The 19,357-nt window shown below is 31.5% G+C and overlaps 2 protein-coding genes across 2 annotated transcripts; one reads left to right on the top strand and one right to left on the bottom strand.

Annotated features, from left to right (window-relative positions):
• Positions 1-190: 190 nt before the first annotated feature.
• Positions 191-5,472, bottom strand: LOTGIDRAFT_227818 (hypothetical protein; the record flags this gene model as incomplete). Its single annotated transcript, XM_009045422.1, has 12 exons — positions 191-844; positions 1,104-1,259; positions 1,501-1,570; positions 1,797-1,876; positions 2,223-2,429; positions 2,669-2,822; positions 3,096-3,208; positions 3,473-3,526; positions 3,750-3,866; positions 4,272-4,406; positions 4,805-4,910; positions 5,435-5,472. 12 exons carry the CDS (start codon positions 5,470-5,472, stop codon positions 716-718), a joined length of 1,359 nt encoding a protein of 452 aa, XP_009043670.1. The 3' UTR covers positions 191-715.
• Positions 5,473-6,027: 555 nt separating this feature from the next.
• LOTGIDRAFT_151923 (hypothetical protein) lies at positions 6,028-8,494 on the top strand (the record flags this gene model as incomplete). Its single annotated transcript, XM_009045421.1, has 5 exons — positions 6,028-6,066; positions 6,245-6,388; positions 6,838-7,021; positions 7,233-7,438; positions 8,144-8,494. 5 exons carry the CDS (start codon positions 6,028-6,030, stop codon positions 8,492-8,494), a joined length of 924 nt encoding a protein of 307 aa, XP_009043669.1.
• Between the last annotated feature and the right edge of the window lie 10,863 nt (positions 8,495-19,357).

Below are 19,357 nucleotides of genomic sequence, written 5' to 3'. Positions count from 1 at the left end.
TAGTTTTGGAGGTAAAAACTTAAAAGTCTTACCTGAGGATAATTCAAAACATACATAAAGGCAGATTTATATATCCCTCCTTTCAATTTTGTAATTTGGCTTGTTCCTGATATGACAAATAGGGTGATAATATTTAGCTCTGTGTTTTAATCAGCTAGTCTACCCTGATAATCACAAAAACTATAATTGTGGTAGTTACATTGATTTATTTTACATACTTCTGACAAACACAGAAAATTCTCTTATAGTCAGACAAATTTGACATTTTCTTGTATATCATCTAAATGGAACTGAATATGAATATGACTCGTTGATGAAAACAGACAAAGTTTATGAATTTACGAGTTATTTACTGGACAATTCACATTGAAAATTTGTTCCATTATTATTATATTCAAGCACATACATCATTGGTTCCGTATTTACATGTCACTATAGATCCATAGATCATCCCACCTGATTGATTTTCATTATCTTCACAATGTCAAGGTATAATGAACTATGTATATGATTGGTCATCGTTTGATTGATATATGATAGTCAAGCATGACTGTAGCATTGCTTTTCATAGCCAGCATTAGTCCATGTGAATAACTAAATATTCTTGTTTTTATTTAGGGACCAGTTTTTGGGTCCAATACACTTAAAAATCTTCCAATCTCAAAACAAACTTTTTGATGAGTCCTTAACACTAATTGGCTCTAGTAAAATAATTCTATCGTGAATTAGAGTTGGGTTGTGGAGGGTCGTTACTATCTAGAGATTTTAACAGACGAAATAAAGCAGCAGCTTCTCGTATTCGACTGAACTCAATACAGAACGCTTGAACTTCTATAAATATATCCTGGAAAGAGAAAGTAAAATGTACACATCTAATTTTTTCAATTCTTTACTGCTTTCAAGAATCTATGCGTTTCTTTTTGGAACATACCTCTAAAGTATGAAAATTATTGTGTTTATGATTTAAAAAGTGGAAATTGACAAAAATCTTTGCTTCGCTTAACTATGCAAAACATATATATCACCTTCCACAGAGCTTAAACTATGTTAAAGATATTTCAATTCATGAGAAAATATTCTAAAAGATATTTAAGAGTACATACCCTGACATCTATTGTTCTGTTTCTTATTAAAGATTGTAGAAAAACACAGACTAATCGCACTAATCTGTTCTGCATATATTTATCTTGTATAGTTTCACACGTTGATATACAGTTAGAAATATACAGGTGTATAAACTCAGGGGGTAGCTCCACTTGCTGGAAATATATAATCAAATTTGGAGACTGCTGATTAAGGAGTCTACCTCAGATTTCCCCCAACTCGAAAACCTAGGTTTTTTGGGCTATTTCAAAACCAGGTTTTAAGATTACGAAGCTTAGGTTTTGACAACACTTTTTACAAATCAATTTGTGTTTAATTTCATTATAATGCACAACTCAATTTTTCTTTTATGGGTAAAAGACTGCGCACTAAATATAGGGTAACTACTAAACTTACAGTTGTCAATCTGTTGACGACCTCCATAGAATGTAGTGACATCTCCATATTCACTAGCACAGAAAAGTAACTACAAATAAAAAATATTGAGGGTGAATAAAAAATAAAACTTTTTTTAATCAGCATACAAATATAAGCACAAAAACTCATGATGAAATAAAAATAATCATGATGAAAAAAATGCAGATTTTCCCAAAAGATTAGGCTGACATATAAAAATTATCTAACACTTCTAAAAAAAACTCAGATATAATTCCCATCCCTTAAAAAAGGGTTGGTCTTCTTTAATAACTTACTCTGTGATTTGAGAGGAAACCATCAGTTTTAATAAAGCTTCTATTGCAATCAGTGGATGTCTTTCCACCAGATCTGGTAGCTGTAAAATATGAAACAAAACTTAAATACATGAAAGTATTGAGACGTAACCCATGAAGTGGACAATATGGAAAGTTTTCCCTCGATATTTAATTACATTTTCAAATGTTGACTTCTATACAAACTAGATGCATCTCCTATGTCAGCCCCTTCCCTACCTGTATCAAGGGCAAACCAGGTTGAACAATCAAGGTATTGCTCTTGATTGCTCAATGAAGTGATCAAACCCCAGAACTTCATGTTAGTGAGAAAGTCTCTCATTCGCTGAGCTTACTAGGCTCCATGCATTAAATGGAGCTCGATTTAATCTACCAAAATTAACATTGAAGTTGCTTAGACAACTGTACCTTAGCAGGAGTGAGACCTATTTGATAAACAAGTTTGGGATCTTTCTCCAGTTCATCTAGTATAAATTGTTGTTGTGATGGCTGGAGTTGGGTTCGGAATGCTTCTACCATTAATCTCCGAACTTTTGATCCTGTAGAACTGGATAATCCCATCGTGGCATCCCATATTACATCTACTTCGCCCATACATGGATTCATCCATACTAACTGTAAAATACAGAAATATTACAACATATTATTTTGTATTTTTAGTCAAATTGCCAAATTGATGGGTGTACATTGTTAACTGTTATAAGTTCCACAATCTCTCCTGACTGACCACAATTTTATTTCTGTGACCTTGAACTCTTCACGCTTTTTTTCATATATAATGCTTGTCGAAGGGTGCACATTATGGACAGTGGCATACTGACGGATCACAATTTTATATTAGTAATCTCTCCTACCTCATCTTCAGCATAATGTAAAGGTGGAGCCAATCGTATAAACTCTGGTTTCATAGCGTTCTCTACTGGAGGTTTGGTTCCAGTTAATAATTTCTCCAGAGTTTGTCTCTGTACATCAGGGTTGATCATACCAGGTTTGTTGAACTGTTCAAAGCTACAAATATATAATAGACTATACTAATCTAAGGGAGTGAAATTAAATGGTGCAAAAAAGTAGGACATAAAACTCCATTCATTTAATTTCATTTCTTGATTTTACATCCTACTGTTCTGCACCTTATTTGTCTATGAGAGTTTTATGTCCTACTGCTCTGCTCTCTTGATGAACAAAATGCTATGTTCTGTACCTAATGTCCAAAAGAGGCTAGAGGACATTTTGGACAGACAACAGACATGTCTGGCAAATATTGCCCTGACCCGAACTTACCTAGTAGGTTTATTATCAGGATCAGGTACTACACAAGGTATAGCAGATTTAGAAAGATGAGGTAACTCAGACTGTTTCTCTACCAGGTTAACTTGTAGACCAGAAATATCACACTGAAATTTATACCAACAACTTTTTACACGGATTTGAGAAGAGTTTTCAAAATATTTTCTTCACTAGCTCAATTTACACTATCTGTACAGTCATCTAAACATTTACTTGACAAGCTTATAGAGTCCCATTTCAGCTTTATACATTTTCATATTGACAGTTATAGCTCCTCTCACCTGTATCACTAACATGGGGTCAATCTCTTACAGACTGAAAATGAATGTTTTATCAATCAATATTAAAATAATTCTGATAATCTTACTAACCGGTTGTGATGTCACCTCCATTTGTAAAACTTGGGTTGGATTTTTCTTATGCATCTGAAAAAGAATATAGTCTTAGTTGTCTAAATTGAAAGACAGGCAAGAATCTATGCCGTTGCTCATGTTCAGCATGTTTTCCACATGAAGTTTGAAATTAACATCTTATTATGTGTTATTAAAAACTTATAAATCCATTCCATACGCTACAGACAAATTGATTTCTAAACCTAAATTAAGTTTTTTCTTTATGGTAATGCTTATCGAGATAAAGAGATCTTACATCTTTAGTAGGACTGGTAATAAGTTGTGATAGAAATACACGTTCTGATTGAGAAATAGGACTGATAGCCCAGTGGAGATCATATTGTCCTGATTCACTCTTTTCAGTTGGTGGATTCTAAAAATATAGAAAGCAAATTGACCAAGGCCCTGTTTCACAAATAATAAACATACAGATTTATTGAATACGGTAATTTAATTGGTTAAATACATGATCAATTTTTGTGATCAGCCAATCAAAATGATCTATGTAATGTTTTTATGAAACAAGGCCAAGATTTAAAAGTTAAATCTCAACAGATTCTCATAATGACAGAAATGGATAGACCATTCCATTAAGACAATGGCATTACCCCACTTCCCCCTATAAATCCTTAGTATTCCGTGATTTTCTCTTAAGCTTTCCCAGCAATCTTTTTACTACAGACAGACTCATTACCCCCCAAAAACTTCAAATTACTGTTTTCAGGGTAGGACTAATTCAAATGATTATTCAATACCAGTTGCATACAGCTGAACTTACCAATAAATGTATAAAAACAGGAGCAAATGGATTGACAGAAACATTATCTGTTTTATACATATCATACAGTAGATAGATAGCTGCTAATTTCTGGGTGGGGTGGGGCAGTAAATCTCGATTCTGGAGGAGTAGCACCTGAAAAATATTAAATAAAGAAAATTTTAACTCTTTTTATGAATCCAAAGTCAAACTCAAGTTAATTTTGAATGTAAAGATTACAATTACAGTTTCTATTACACCTTCTACATGCTTCATAAGAAGTAAAAACAGATAATAAATTCAAAATTAATCACAAACATAATATCAGCACCTTAAACATCACATTCTAAAATAATCATATTTATTTCATCAAATTCATGATCACTCATCACATCTTGCACACTTAAAATTATCCTGACCTAGAAAAAGGTACTGAATGACACAGTTTCAGCTTACTTAAAATAAGCTTAGTTAAGTAAAATAGACCTTTTCAGGATACCAATACACTATTTATCTTCATAAATCTTATTAAATAAAATTATAAAACTACTTACTATGGCTGAACCAACTTTAAAATGATCTTGTTTGCTAAAATAATGATGAAAACTGGTGGATAGAGCTTCGAATGTTTGAGTTTGAGTGGCATCTTCTGATAGTACACTGAAATTACAAATCATGTTATTGGTACCATAAAGATGTACAGCAAAAGGGTTATAGTCAACTTGGCACTTAACCATAATGGCCCAAAGTGAAAATAGTTTCAAAATCTTAAGTGAAAATGGACCCAAAAATTAGCATGATTTCAACTAAATCTTTGATCAATATGGTCCCAGTAAAAATTTGTGTTTATCAATGTATAAGACTAATTGATCAAATGTAGGAAAATCTGCATTGAATTATCCATTCAAATCAGCCTGGACCATGAAGAAGATGTAGAAATAGATTTTGTGGCCTACTGATGTGCCCCAAAATGCAGAATAACTGTGGAAATTATGTGAACATTGTAGACTCCCCCCCCCCCCCCAATCTTTTTCCCTACCCACACTAAGGTGTTTATTATAGAACAACCAGTGTTGCAAAGCAAAAGTTTGGCTAGACAGTGAGAGTATGCGTTTTTTCTTCATCAACGACATCAACAACAATTTTTTTCGAAAAATAGCCAATAAATTTGCAAAATATATAACCTCAGCAGAGAAGCAAGTTCTTTTACGGGGAGCGCCATGTTTGGTTTCTCGCGAGATGGCGTCTGTATGGAAAACTTTGTCGGCTTATTACTGGTTTGATTGTGAATTCTAAAGGCCATGTTTACAGTGTATGATGACAAATATACAACAGAATTACTTCCATTAACTTTGTTGACATTGAGAACCCATTAACTACTGTTTTAGACTTATTTATTACTGGTCACGTGACTTGAGCGAGATTCCACCAAGCCGCCATTGATTGAAGATGTTGACATTAAAAACTGCAGGAACATTGGCTATAATTGTCGGCTGTTTTGCCGTTCTATATCCAAGATTTCTTCATCCGATTACTTTAAGGATATTTGGCCTTCACAAGAAAGAATCAAATGCGAATGAAGCGCCTTGTAAGTAGTGTTTTTCTTAGATGTAATCAAAATATAGGACATAGATGTCAAATAATTAAATATTAAAGCTACCATGAACTCATAAAAGGATCATATCAGAATGTAGAGCCACATGTTTCTATTCCTCTTTTCAGATAAAGCTTTTTTATCATTTCAGTTAGTCCACCTCATAAGAGTAGTGACCCCAAAATGGCTGGCTCTCGACCAGATATGAGACCACACATGAGGGTAAGTTTGAAAATTGAGTTAAAGAAACATCTCTGTATCTGGAAACGTCTAGCCAAGGATTACAATATTGTTAGATTCAGACTCATAAATGAAGTAAGATAATTTCAAGAGTTACTATGCCTAGATTATAAACTTACTTATTTTCTGTGAAAGACTGCAAAATATTTTTATTTTAAAGCCTGGTCCCCCACCTGGATTACGAGCTGCAGCAGAAATGGAGCGGGAACGTGCCCAACAGGGTGGTGGTAGAGGTATGATGGGGGTTGTATTACCCATGTATGCTGTAGGAATAGTTTTATATCTGATATACACTCTGGTTAAAGTAAGTTCCATCCTAAATGACAATATTTTCAGAGGAAAATATGTTACCACCTGTTCTGTTAATGATCATGACAGCTTTAAGTAACCCTACTTAACCAATCAAACTTGAGAAAAGAAAAATTTTGAAATGGAATATTATGTGTTACTGTTTTTTTGTTCGTGATAGCTTTATGTTGAACTTGATGTAATTTCCCATACAAATTAGTTTAAAAGGTTTAATGAATAATTGATTAAAATAAATAGAAATTATACTCCCTTCTGAGCTTATATTGTCAATTATTAATTATTCTAACCACAAACTATTATAAGATACATATCATAGTTCTTGTATTGGGTATATAATGGATCGTGACATGATTAGTAATTCCCAGCACTATTGCTGACTACTATTCAATTTAATAAGAATTTTATTCAAACATGATACATTAATGAATCCATTTCGTTCCTCAGGTATTTAATAAAAATAGTGGGGAGGAGAGACAGGATGATTTAACAGAGTATTTAAATAAAGATCCAGCTTCAGTCTACGATACTGGCCCTTTGGATACAGAGGCTAAGATGGAGGAGTTTTTAAAACAACAAAAAACTAACGAACTAGAAAAACTTTTGATTAAAGCTGATGATAAAAATATCAGTAAGTTTGAATATTTTGTTAACTGGTACATTAGATAAATTTTCAATCTGAGTTCAGCTATGAAGGTGTCAGTATTTGTATGCATATCACATGATAGAACTTAATTCCACAACTGATTAGATTCTTTTAGATGCCACTAAAATACAGGTGCTCTAGGATTTGACCAGATGTGAGATCTACCTGAGCTCAAGTTGTGTTTTATCTATTACAGGCAGTGGAGAAATGCGAGCCTTACAGAAAAGGTTGGAGGAAACAGAAGCTCAAATGACCCAGATATTACAAGCTATGCAAGCTGTATCTCACAAAGTAGAAGATGTAGCATCAGCTAATCCAGACGTCCAAGATGTCCTGAAATCTGCTGGTGGTACACCATCATCACCATCTAATGACGAAAAAGCTTCTGAAGATAATCAAGAGGTAAGTCATGTCAAATTTTGAAACCTGTTGGCATTGAAGGGATTCAGAGTTTTATAGTTTTGTTCAGATCCTGATTTTCAAGTACAACCATATGTTCTGGAAGGGTAAGCTTTCCCTACCTCAGAGGTTCAGATACATTTTAACAACACAATGCAGAGTAAAAAGAATGAGAACATTGTAAATCTGATGATATGGACTGATCTGTAAAGTTGATATACATACAACTTATGCTACATAAAATGTATTATTTGAAGTTCTTGATTTAAGATATAAAATTTGAATTTGGGTTCTGTTGCAGCAGATATCAGTACATTCTACTCAAAATTAGATTACAATTTCTTATCTTTTTTGATTTCCGATACATTTAGTCTTCATTGTATTCTTACAAGTTTTCTACAGAAACGTCCATGTCAAAGTAGTATTTTTAACCTATCAAAGCAAGTCGTCCAAACCCATTTCTTGATATAACGAATTGTGGTATAGGGAAACCCAAAAAGGCTGACATATTGCCCTGCTTTAGGTTTCTGTATCCCATAATTCCTTTTTTTATCAGGAACTTGATTATACATAACATGCTTTTATTAGAAATACTTAAAAATACTTAAAAATACATATTCTTCCATTAGACCTGATGCAACTTGTATCCCTATTACCTATAGCTAACATCGTTTATTTTGGTATTTATTTCGATTGTATCTATTTTAGGGTGAAAAAAGTGGAAAATCAACCGACTCCAGTCCAGATATGGACAGTTTTGAAATTGTGGGGAAAAAAGACAGCAATGCTACCAGTGATCAATCTAATAATACAGAGGATGATATTTCCCAATCATTGTCATCAGAGGTGGAAAATATCGGACAGCACGATTCCCAAATCAAAATGACTGAATCAGACTCGACGGAATCGTGTGCTGGAGAAAAAGACAATTCTGTGGCACCAGAATCGGAGCGGGATGAAACAGGGGCTGATGGAAGTGAGGAATTGTTACCTGAAGAAGACACCCAACACGATACAACAGTCCGACACCGTAATGTTGAAACTAGCAATAACTCTTAAAATGATTGGATAAATGAGAAATCTTTAACGCTTTTACAAGTGATCCATGTATGAATGCAGCAAGTTAGAAATCCAAACAATTTTAAATCCTTACAATATACAATAAAAGATTATATTATTGAATCATATTGAAATAAGTCAAAATAGATTTATAGACTAATTGGAAAATATGCTTTTTTAATTTTTATTCTTGATGGCTTTACAAATAAATACAAGATTAAAAATGTAAAAATTTTATTTCGATGTAAAGGTTTATTCTAGAGTCATATAAAAATGGTATATTTGAAAAATCAACCATTAAAATTGATTTTAGATCATACTATTGTATTTCCTAGATCTTGATTCAATTTGTGAACTTTTTGAGAAACTGACCGCTTATTTTATTTAATAATTGTCATGGAATTAAATATTCCCTCAAATTTTTAGTATAAAATTGTCTGGGTTTATTGGTAAATGGTATGTTTTTAAGATTGTTATATGATTGTATGTTATTTATAAATTGTGATAGCTGTAGATTATTTGTATGTTATTTTAAAAAAAGTGATAGTTTTAGAATTTTGTGGTGATATTTAACCATGTTTTATGTTGTTTTTTTTGTTAAGTTATTAGTTTCCAGGAACGGCCAGTTATTTTACCTGGTTACAATGTTTTTTCTTAAAACCTTTCTTGTAATTTTTTAATTCAACATGTAAATATGGGTCCTATTTATTGTCTACCGCCGTTATATAACATAATATTGACTAGAGGTGTTTTTGCCAGCCATATCTGACTAAATATCTAAAAATATTATCAACATATGGATTCATTGGAACCAATTTATTTATAGTTTCTGGGTAGGTTTTTTGGGTATTTCATAAAAGAATGATTATTTTGCTAGTCGGAGAATAGGATTAAAATTGCTTTTAGTTTAATCTAGAGGTGTATTTACTGTCTTGTTTTAGATGTGGTAACATCAATTTTACTTAATGCTGTTTTTAAACACAAACTTAGTATTGTTTTATTATTTTTTACTGTACACAAATTCCTAGGTTTTTAAGTCTTTATTTGTTTTGATATCATTATATCAACATTATTTATTTCTGTTTTACAAACAAAAATTGTTTTTGAGCAGAGCTGTTCATTTTTCTGACTATGCCAGTCTATGTTTTGATTCATACACAGATATCCTTAAATATCGCGGCTATAGTTTATCTTCAAAATATCAAGCAATTATCAACTGCTTCTAATACATATACTCCAGTAAGCCACAGGGATTTGATTGTATTGTATGCTAATCAGAGCCCCTAATTACACGCTCAGTTATTGCAGTCAAGGTATTGGATGCTTGACATTTTGAAGTTAGTCTATAGCTTAGCTCTGATGTTTCCGGCAAGGATTACTTAAAAAATAAACAGCCGTTACAAAATTCCTTGTTTTTGACACAAAACACAGTATTAATATTGGTCTTATTATTTAACATGCTCATTTTTTTTCAGAATCTCTCAGTATTTATATTTTTTAAGTTTTGTCTCTTTTTTATCATGAAGAAAAAATGCATATCTTTGAAATAAAATTGTCAAAGCAAAACCAGTTATTCATTTCCTTGGGTTGTAAATAAGTTAATTTTCTCCATAGCTAGACTTATGTTTTTATCATGTTTTAAAGGGATTGATGACATTTTACTGAAGATTCAAGTCGGTGACAAAAATTGGTGACCAAGATTGTTTGTGTTGTAAGGTGTTTTGGGCCATATGACCAGTCAGTTCTGTTGTAGGAGGGTTATGACATAATAATATAAATATAGTAACCTTTATTCGAAATTTTGATGTGACTTTCAATATACTATACAAGGTCATTCAGACGGTTCAACTTTTTGAAACATAGTTGGCACTCGCTCATGTTGGTTAATTGCTTTTAAATGACGGAACAGATTGAAAAATTCCCAAAAATATACCCAATTTTCTAATTTGATATTTTTATTGTGATTTTTCTCCAATAAGTATAATAATTTTTACAGCACATTAATTAAATATCATTTTCATCTTGTATATACACACACAAATATTTTCACATAGGGCCATATTACATACAATATATTCAAATTTGGCAATATAACACACAAATATTCCAACAAGTTATTAATACACAGATACACAGTATAGAAATCTTAATGACTTAAAAATAAACTGATCTTCATATTTGTGACCTTTCCCACATGGGTCAGTTTTTTACAACACACGTGTTCGTCTATAAACAAATATCTCAACATTTTTGCCATGCTCAACAGGTACATAATCTACATGCAACATTAAGGGATAGAGATCACATTAAAAAATGGAACTCAATATTACAGTATTCTTCTCCTGGGTTTTATTGTACCAAACATCCTAACAGTAACATTGACCCGATTGACAATGTAAATTGTTGAAACTTTGTGTACAATAAAAGGCAGAAGTAATATAGGATAGTATTGTGTTACCATATTAAATACAGGCAACAATTTACTTCTTTGATATAAATAACATTCTCAAAGTGTGAACTCAATTAAATTGTGAGAATATAATAGATATGAGATCTTTCAGTTAACAAACAAAGATAACAAATGACAATAATTAAGTGTACATCATATCAATAACAAATGACAGTGTGTATCATATCAACAACAAATGACAGTGTGTATCATATTAATAGCAATGACCGTGTACATCAGATTAATAACAATGGCAGTGTTCATCAGATTAATAACAATGGCAGTTTTCATATTAATAACAAATGACAGTGTGCATCATATTAATAACAATGACACTGTTCATAAATTGCAGTCTACATCATATAAATAACAAATGGCAGTGTATGTCATTAATAACAATGACCGTGTACATCAGATTAATAATAAAGACAGTGTGCATCCTATTAATAACAAAGACAGTGTGCATCCTATTAATAACAATGACATTGTACATAAATTGCAGTCTACATCATATAAATAACAAATGGCAGTGTATGTCATTAATAAAAACGGCAGTGTTCATCATATTAATAACAATTGCAGTGTACATCCTATTAATAACAATGGCAGTGTAAAGTGTCCAGAAGTTGTACCAAAACTGATACAGGAAGCTTATAGATTGAGGTTTTTCACCTAGTATAACAAACAGATTACTACATACCTTGAATTACAAGTTTCTAATAAAATTCAGCTTTCAAACAAAATGTAACTGATATCAAATATTCACAGAAGAGAAATACATTTGAATTATTGAAACATGAAAATGTGGCATCACTGAAATTTAGATGCCATTAATATAAAAAACAGACATTAACTAACACTAAATAAGTCAGATTAGTAGTAAATGTGTAAAAAAAAAATGGGAAATAATGCATTACAAGGCACAAGTAAATGAAGGCAGTGTTGGTAGAAAAATTTCTCAATAGAGAAATAAAAAAAATTCTTAAAAAAAAATGTATATTGCTGACAGTTTATTCCACTGTGGGGAAATGAATGGAGTTTTACATCTTACTTTTCTACATCTATACTACCCTTGACAGCAAGATGGGAAAATACTATATAAATTTCAAATAAGTTGATTTGTGCACTTCAATCTTTATACTAAGTATTCTTAATACTTTAAATTAAAAAAATCTTTGGCATTTTGGCACATTTTTTTTGAGAGGGAATATGTGCCAGATTCAAAATAAGAATTAAACTGTTTAAAATCATGTCTCTTTTTGGTACACAGATATCAAAGTTTTTATTTATTAATGGGATTGTAAAGAGGTTTTCTAAATTTTTCATGTGTACCAGAGATAGCTTCAATTTGCACCATTCTAATTTTAAGACCTTTGTGCTTTCAGCAATTTAATTAAAACTCAGTGTTTGATGGCAAATCATGAAAAAGGCCCCTGGTCATTAGTGATGTCATCTAACACTTAGTTTTAGTGGAATTGAAGGATCCATAGAGGTCTGATTGAAAATTAAAATGTTTTTTTTTGTAGTTATTTGTTTACTCTAACTCTGCATGTAGACTATTATACAGTTTTAGTGTATATCAAGAAAATCGGCACATACTTCCAATATAAACAGAACACAATTTTATTATATACTACTCCTTTCTGGGAATGTTGAAGTTGAAATGTTCATGGCAACATATATTAAATACTGATTTCTGATTGGTTAGATTTAAATTTTTTTAATTCAAATTAGCCAATCAAAATACATTTTTTGTAATATAATTCTGATATGACGCAATGAAATATTTTAAATTGTTATTAACAAATGTGGTTTAATTGAAAAGAAAAATAAATTAAACTCTCCAAATATTGATTATAAATATCAGTTTTACTTTCAGATTCAAATAACAGTGTTTGTAGTGATACTTACAGAAAGAAAGAATCCAAGGCATATATCATTTGCCATTATTACTGGTATAGCCCACTCTTCATTTCATTTGATAACCTTTAACTTGTGCTTAATTATTAAAGTATATCTAAAAATATACTATTGTGCTTTAGCTTCAGTTGAGGTAAAAATTTAGATGATCATATTCAATATCATTTATCTGTATATTTATCTAAATAATATTTACTTTACCAGCTGATAGAGCTCAATATCAGCTATCTTTATAGTCATCTAAATATTTACTTTACCAGCTGATAAGCTCAATATCAGCTATCTTTATAGTTATTTAAATAATAACTTTACCAGCTGATAAAGTTCAATGTCAGCTGTCTATATATTTATCTAAATAATTACTTTACCAGCTGATAGAGCTCAATATCAGCTATCTTTATAGTTATTTAAATAATAACTTTACCAGCTGATAAAGTTCAATGTCAGCTGTCTATATATTTATCTAAATAATTACTTTACCAGCTGATAGAGCTCAATATCAGCTATCTGTATAGTTACCTAAATAATAACTTGACCAGCTGATCGAGCTTGATATCAGCTGTTGGTACAGTTTAAGCTCTATCAAAATCACTTGTAAGATTAAAACTCTAACCCTAACCCTCAACTTTAACCTTAACTAACTGCACAAACAACTCTCTCACTAGAGGTTAAGCCTGCATGCCTGTGCCTGTGCTTTTGTAACATTACTTAACTGCAATGTCACAGGCTAAAATTCTTAGTCCATCATATTGAGCTGTAAGAGATGCTAAAATAATACATGTAGTCAGATTATAATTCCTATAACTTAAAAAAAATACTGAACATTCAATCACCAATGATTTTCTTTAATTTTCAAAACTTTTATTCTTTGTACAAATAACTCAGCAATAGGCCAAGGATACAACTCCCAAGATTTTTTTTAAAAATCTTCAAAAACTTTACAAACTTAGTTGTTAATATACACCAGTTACAATCTCATCCAGATTTCATTTTTACATCTTAATTTTAATTTGAACACGACAATAATAAATAAAGGCAGCACTATAAATGCATAATTTGTACAATAAAATTTGTAATTTTCAACTTGTGAATGACCCTGGAGTCATTTCTACAATCTAGGAATGAAATTCAAGACCCTGAATCAAGTTTCTCCAATAATTTTACTGTTTTTTGTCCTAGTGTGTCATATTTGTAATTTTGTTTAGAACAGTAGCCCTGCTCGTAAGCCAAATCACAGAATTGATCAAGATATTCGGAATTACTGGGTATTTTAATTGATTCAAAAGAAGTTGGTCTTTGTATATCTTAACATTTATAGCTTTATTTTGTACAATTCTCGTTTCCAGTCTAAATTTTGTGGTTCCTGTCATTCCACTGATTATAATGTAACCATTGCAAATACTATTTGTGATGAATGGTGAAGCTATAAGCATCTCTCATATACAAGGCGACCAAAGTCTTTAAACCTCTTTTGAATCCCTTTCAATATTGGAAAATTACAAATTTTATATATTTTACATTGGTATCTTAGGGCCATCATTTTATATTTTTTTCCCCAAAATCTGACAATCCTTTGAGTTATGTTTTAGGCTGATTTTCAAGTTGTTAAGTCAGATTTTGTAAGGATGACCCAGGACCCTTCTGTAATTGAATTTTCAATTTGTGATCACAATCGTCTATAATATGTACAGTGTTAGATTGTGTATTTACATCAGAGTTATATATTTATATTCACACATCATATAGCATCTTCACAATGTCAAGCTATTGCTAACTTCGTCTTATAACTTGACTGCAATAGCTACCTTCTTGTATAACGGAATGCAGGGATTTGATTGGATTGTTTGCCTTCTAATAAGCCAATCAGAGCCCTTGACAGACTATAAACATAGTGGCTATTTATTTGTTAATGTAAATTCCAACCAAATCATTGCATTTTATGAAGAAAGGTGGCTATTGTACTCAAGATATAAGACAATGTTTGCAATAGCTGGACCATTATAAAGATTTTCAAATAGATAAGTCATTCTTCTCTTTTACAACCTCACTTTTGAGCAAATTTAAATTTTGGACGCTCTATTCTCTAATTACAATGAGATGTTGTTTTCACTTCATTTCAATACTTATATACTGGCATATCTGTACTGTATAGAAAACATCAACAGGCATAGTTGTATTTCAAGTTGTGGTCACATCATTTTGATAAATAATCACAAATTTTTCTATTCCTCATTTTTATAAAAGCAACATTCTTCGTTCATTCATTCAAGCGAATAATATTTTTGCTGATTCAGAATAGCACCCTTATAATCACCCTGTTGTTCTGTAAATGGATGAAGTGATACTTTGTAGCTCCCTCTATACCATATGATCCTTTATTTTATAGAAGCTCCCTCAAATCAGTACAGGCGATACCATTTTCAGGAGCTTCAATCGAACAACTTTCACAAATCTCCATCAGTACAGCGTCTCTGCCATGTGATCCCTCAGAAATTGATGTACTCAGAGCAGCAGAAAACCAGTGCAGCAGCAAGTGGTTCATGAGAACATCTTTCACGGATCTCCATAAAAATCAGTTCTGCCATGTTCTTAGAGCAGTAGCAAAATCAGTGCAAGTGCGGTACCTTTCAAGCCTCATGATCCTCAAGCAAACAATGTTCGAGGGGAGGGTGTAGCGTACAGGAAGGTGTTTGGAATGTTGGACGGGGAACCGAGTTGTACTGGACTAGTGTAAAAACAAGTACCATGATAACTTGTACGGTCATCAAAATATCCCGCTGAAAAATATAAAAAACATATTGTTAAACTCAATCAAAATTAAACTGGATTCTGAAAAAAGATTCCTTCCTTTAAATAAATATTTCACTAAAAAACTGAGAAAAAAATCATTAAAGATTTTGGACAAAAATTTTAGATTGAGAAATCACCTCACATGAAAGTAAATATGTTTTTTTTTAAATTTGTATCAGCCACAATTTTATTCTGTCAAAAGTTTTTGAACGACAACTATTTTCTTAATGTCTTATGTTTCTAAATTATAATATAGGCCTATTCATCACATTCATTTGAACCTGTGGGGAACCTGTACTTTACCACCTGGTGTTACGTGGTGAGAGCACTGGCCTAGGTTATGAAATAAAACTAGTAGAGCTTAGGCTGCCATTCAGTTTCTTAGCTTCAGTTACAACCAATAATGTCATGATACAAATAATATCGGCATCTATAAATTAGTTTACATCCATTAAGTTATTATTTTTATATTTTGATAAATTTTGATTCATTTTCCAGTATTTTATCAAAAGTTTTGATCAGAATACGATGGCTGATAAAGTATAATATTTTACCCCCGATTCGAGGTAAATTATCTACCTATATTAACAGGCTACCTGATGGCGTAGAAGGTTGGTGAGGTATCGGTGAATTACACGAACCCATCGGTGACGATACTGTGGCTATACACAATGGAGGATTGGTCAGCTCAAGGCCAAGGTCACAATTTATATCATCATCCCATAATCCACTCTGTAAAACAAAAATATCAAAATGAATATAATGTCAATAGCTTATCTCTCTAGTTATTAGTTTCATATTTAACCCATTCATCTGATGTTGAGTATTTAAGATTTATTTTAATACCGGTATATAGTATAGATTCTAGCTTTGCCAGATAACTCACTTTGACACCCTGTCAGATATATCAATCAGTGCAATGAGTCTAATGTTTTTGTTTAAATGTTCAATGCAACACCACAATTCTTTATATTTCCCTTTTCTTAAAATTCTGGTTTTAAGATTCTAAAAGTCCAAAAGTTTCAAAGCCTTTTATGCCCACATTGAATAAAAACATCTTTAAATTGAACAAAATAAAACTTACAGCTAACTCTGATAGAGCTGGATCTCCAAACTGAGAATTTAGATTGATGTCATGTAGGTCTGTCATAAAAACATCTGAATGCTGGTGGCTGTGTGAAGAATGGTGGTGGGTTGGGGTTGACGGGTGATGTGTTGGGGTAGAGGGATGGTGTGTGGGTGTAGACGGATGGCGGGTGGGTGTTAATTGATGATGGGTTGGGGTAGATGGTAACCGAGTGGGTGTACCCGGGTGTCGTTTGGGAGTTGAGGGATGTTGTATTGTCAAGGAATGGACGGTTGTATCTGGTATAGAAACTGTGATTGGTGTATGGATGCTACTTGAAGATGCGTTGCTGCTGGATTTTGATGTTCCAATTCCTGCTTTTCCACTTTCGATCAGTTCTAATCTCTCTGAAATTACAAGAATCAATTAAAACCATTGTTTAAAATATTATATTTATCATAACCAATTATTTTTCATGCAGAATTTCTGACAATCAAAAAATCAAAATTAAATTAAATAGTTGTTAGAAATTATACCCTGCATTAATGTATTGTATTTCTATATCTGAATGTGTTATTTCATGTTTTATCTGAAGGTTACTACATATTGCAAATGGAATCAATCACTTAGAGAAAACAAAACATCCAATTTGCATTTTAATAAGTTTATTAGTGGGAAATTGAAATGAGTGAAGTTTTACATCCTACTGATTATTAGTGGAAAATTGTATGAAAATATAAATTATTTTTTTTTGCCATCTGAATGATTAGAAGAGATTTTTGCCAGGGGCAAATATAATGAAATACTAATTACTAATTACATCACTCGTAATTAAGACCACAGTTAATTCTTTCATTATTTATTTCAACAATGAACAACTCAAACACAAAGATGTACCTTTCCTTCTAAAACAATCCCTTCTTGAAAAACTGTTAAAAACCTTAAAATAATTAGTTGAACCCCCAAGCAAGATGTAGACCCCATGTAGGGCATTTTACCTTTGATGTTTACCTACAGATAATACATAACAAAGACCAATTTGTTAATTACAAATGATCTTAATCTAATTACAGAAAACTGTTAGGTTGTCAACAAAAGACAAAAATAAAACTTGAGATAATATTTGATGTGTAAATTTTACAATGTTACAAACAAACCAAATTTTCTTTAATGTCTAACAAACTGTTATCCAAATATTTATATCTTTAAAGTGAAATCATTTTTGTTTTTGACAATTTTGTATAAAATTTGATTCTGTTCTGTTGCAGAAATTGTTTATTTTCAAACTGTTATTAAATACTTTGTAGTTGTATCTTTAAATGAAATCCTGCTTAATTTTGTGTTACAGTGGAATGAGTATAATTCTTTCAAAAATCCCCAAAATTGTTTTTTGGTTGGTGTTGGAAACTGAGTGCACAGATTTTATCAAAATAAATGCTTAATCGTAGAAAAATAAATGTTCCTACTTATTCTGGATAAGGTTTGAACTAAAATTATCTAGCCTTTATACTCAAACTAGTTTTAACTGCTTACTTAACAATTAGTACTCTCGTTTTTAATTAACCCTTTTAAAACAATTTCAGTTTGTTCCAGAAGATACATAGATATAAATATTTTCATGTATAATTTATGCCTTTTGGACCATGAAAATCTTTTTACAAAAAAAGCGGAATGACCCCTTTAAACAGAACATAAATATATATTTCAGGTTCTGTTTTAATATTTGTACATGTTACTGATAAAAGTGTTCATGTGTGATCATAATTTGAAACTGAAACATCTCTTGGAGAACAATCAATAGATGTAACTATCATTAAATATTGTAATTATTCTAATTAGCAAATAACTTTTCTTTGTATTACATCATTGCTAATTACTATTATACTAATATATATGTTAATTGTGACATTTATGTAAATTAATTCAGGACATCCCTATCTAATTTCTTCAGGTATTAATTATTAACTAACCAGTTTTTTACTTTAAATCGTTCAAATATTTTGCTCCAAAATATACATCAAACTTAACAATATTTAAGAAAATTTTTAGATTTCTTTAAAAACAAAATTACTCATTGCAAAAAAAAAACATAGAAAACATTTACATTTATTTTCAGAACACTGAAGACATCTTATAATAATTTTAATTTTTCCTCATTAAAATAATCTATAGTTATAAAATCATCTTGCAAAGCCACAAATACAAAGTGACCAATTTAAAAAGCACCTGTGCATCTTAACTTCAGCTCCCCCATTGATACAACCCATCCAGGTGAATAAAGTTATTTTAAATTAAAACGGGGGACAGGAGGCGAGGTTGTAACCCTCTAATCAGTGACGTGTGACTAGAATAAAGAAAGGCAACAGGTCTATTGTAAGGGCAGTGACCACAGGGGGATTAGTCTTTTTAATATCAGGGTCATGCAGCAAGTTATCCTACAGCATTATAACAAGGGAGGAGAGGATTAGTCATTTTAATATCAAGTTTGTACAGCAATCTACCTGACCGTCATAACTTTACTTTAAGGGGGGAGAGGGAAGGGGATTTAATTTGTTATCAGATTTAAGACTATTATACTTTTCTGATCCCTCATTTTAGGGAAGTAGATTGCCCAATTTGATATAAAACATGCCCATTT

This window comes from Lottia gigantea (assembly GCF_000327385.1).
Source record: "Lottia gigantea unplaced genomic scaffold LOTGIsca_1, whole genome shotgun sequence".
Taxonomy (NCBI): Eukaryota; Metazoa; Mollusca; class Gastropoda; family Lottiidae; genus Lottia; species Lottia gigantea.
Note: the sequence above shows the minus strand (reverse complement) of the source record. Positions and strands in the feature narration are given on the sequence as shown.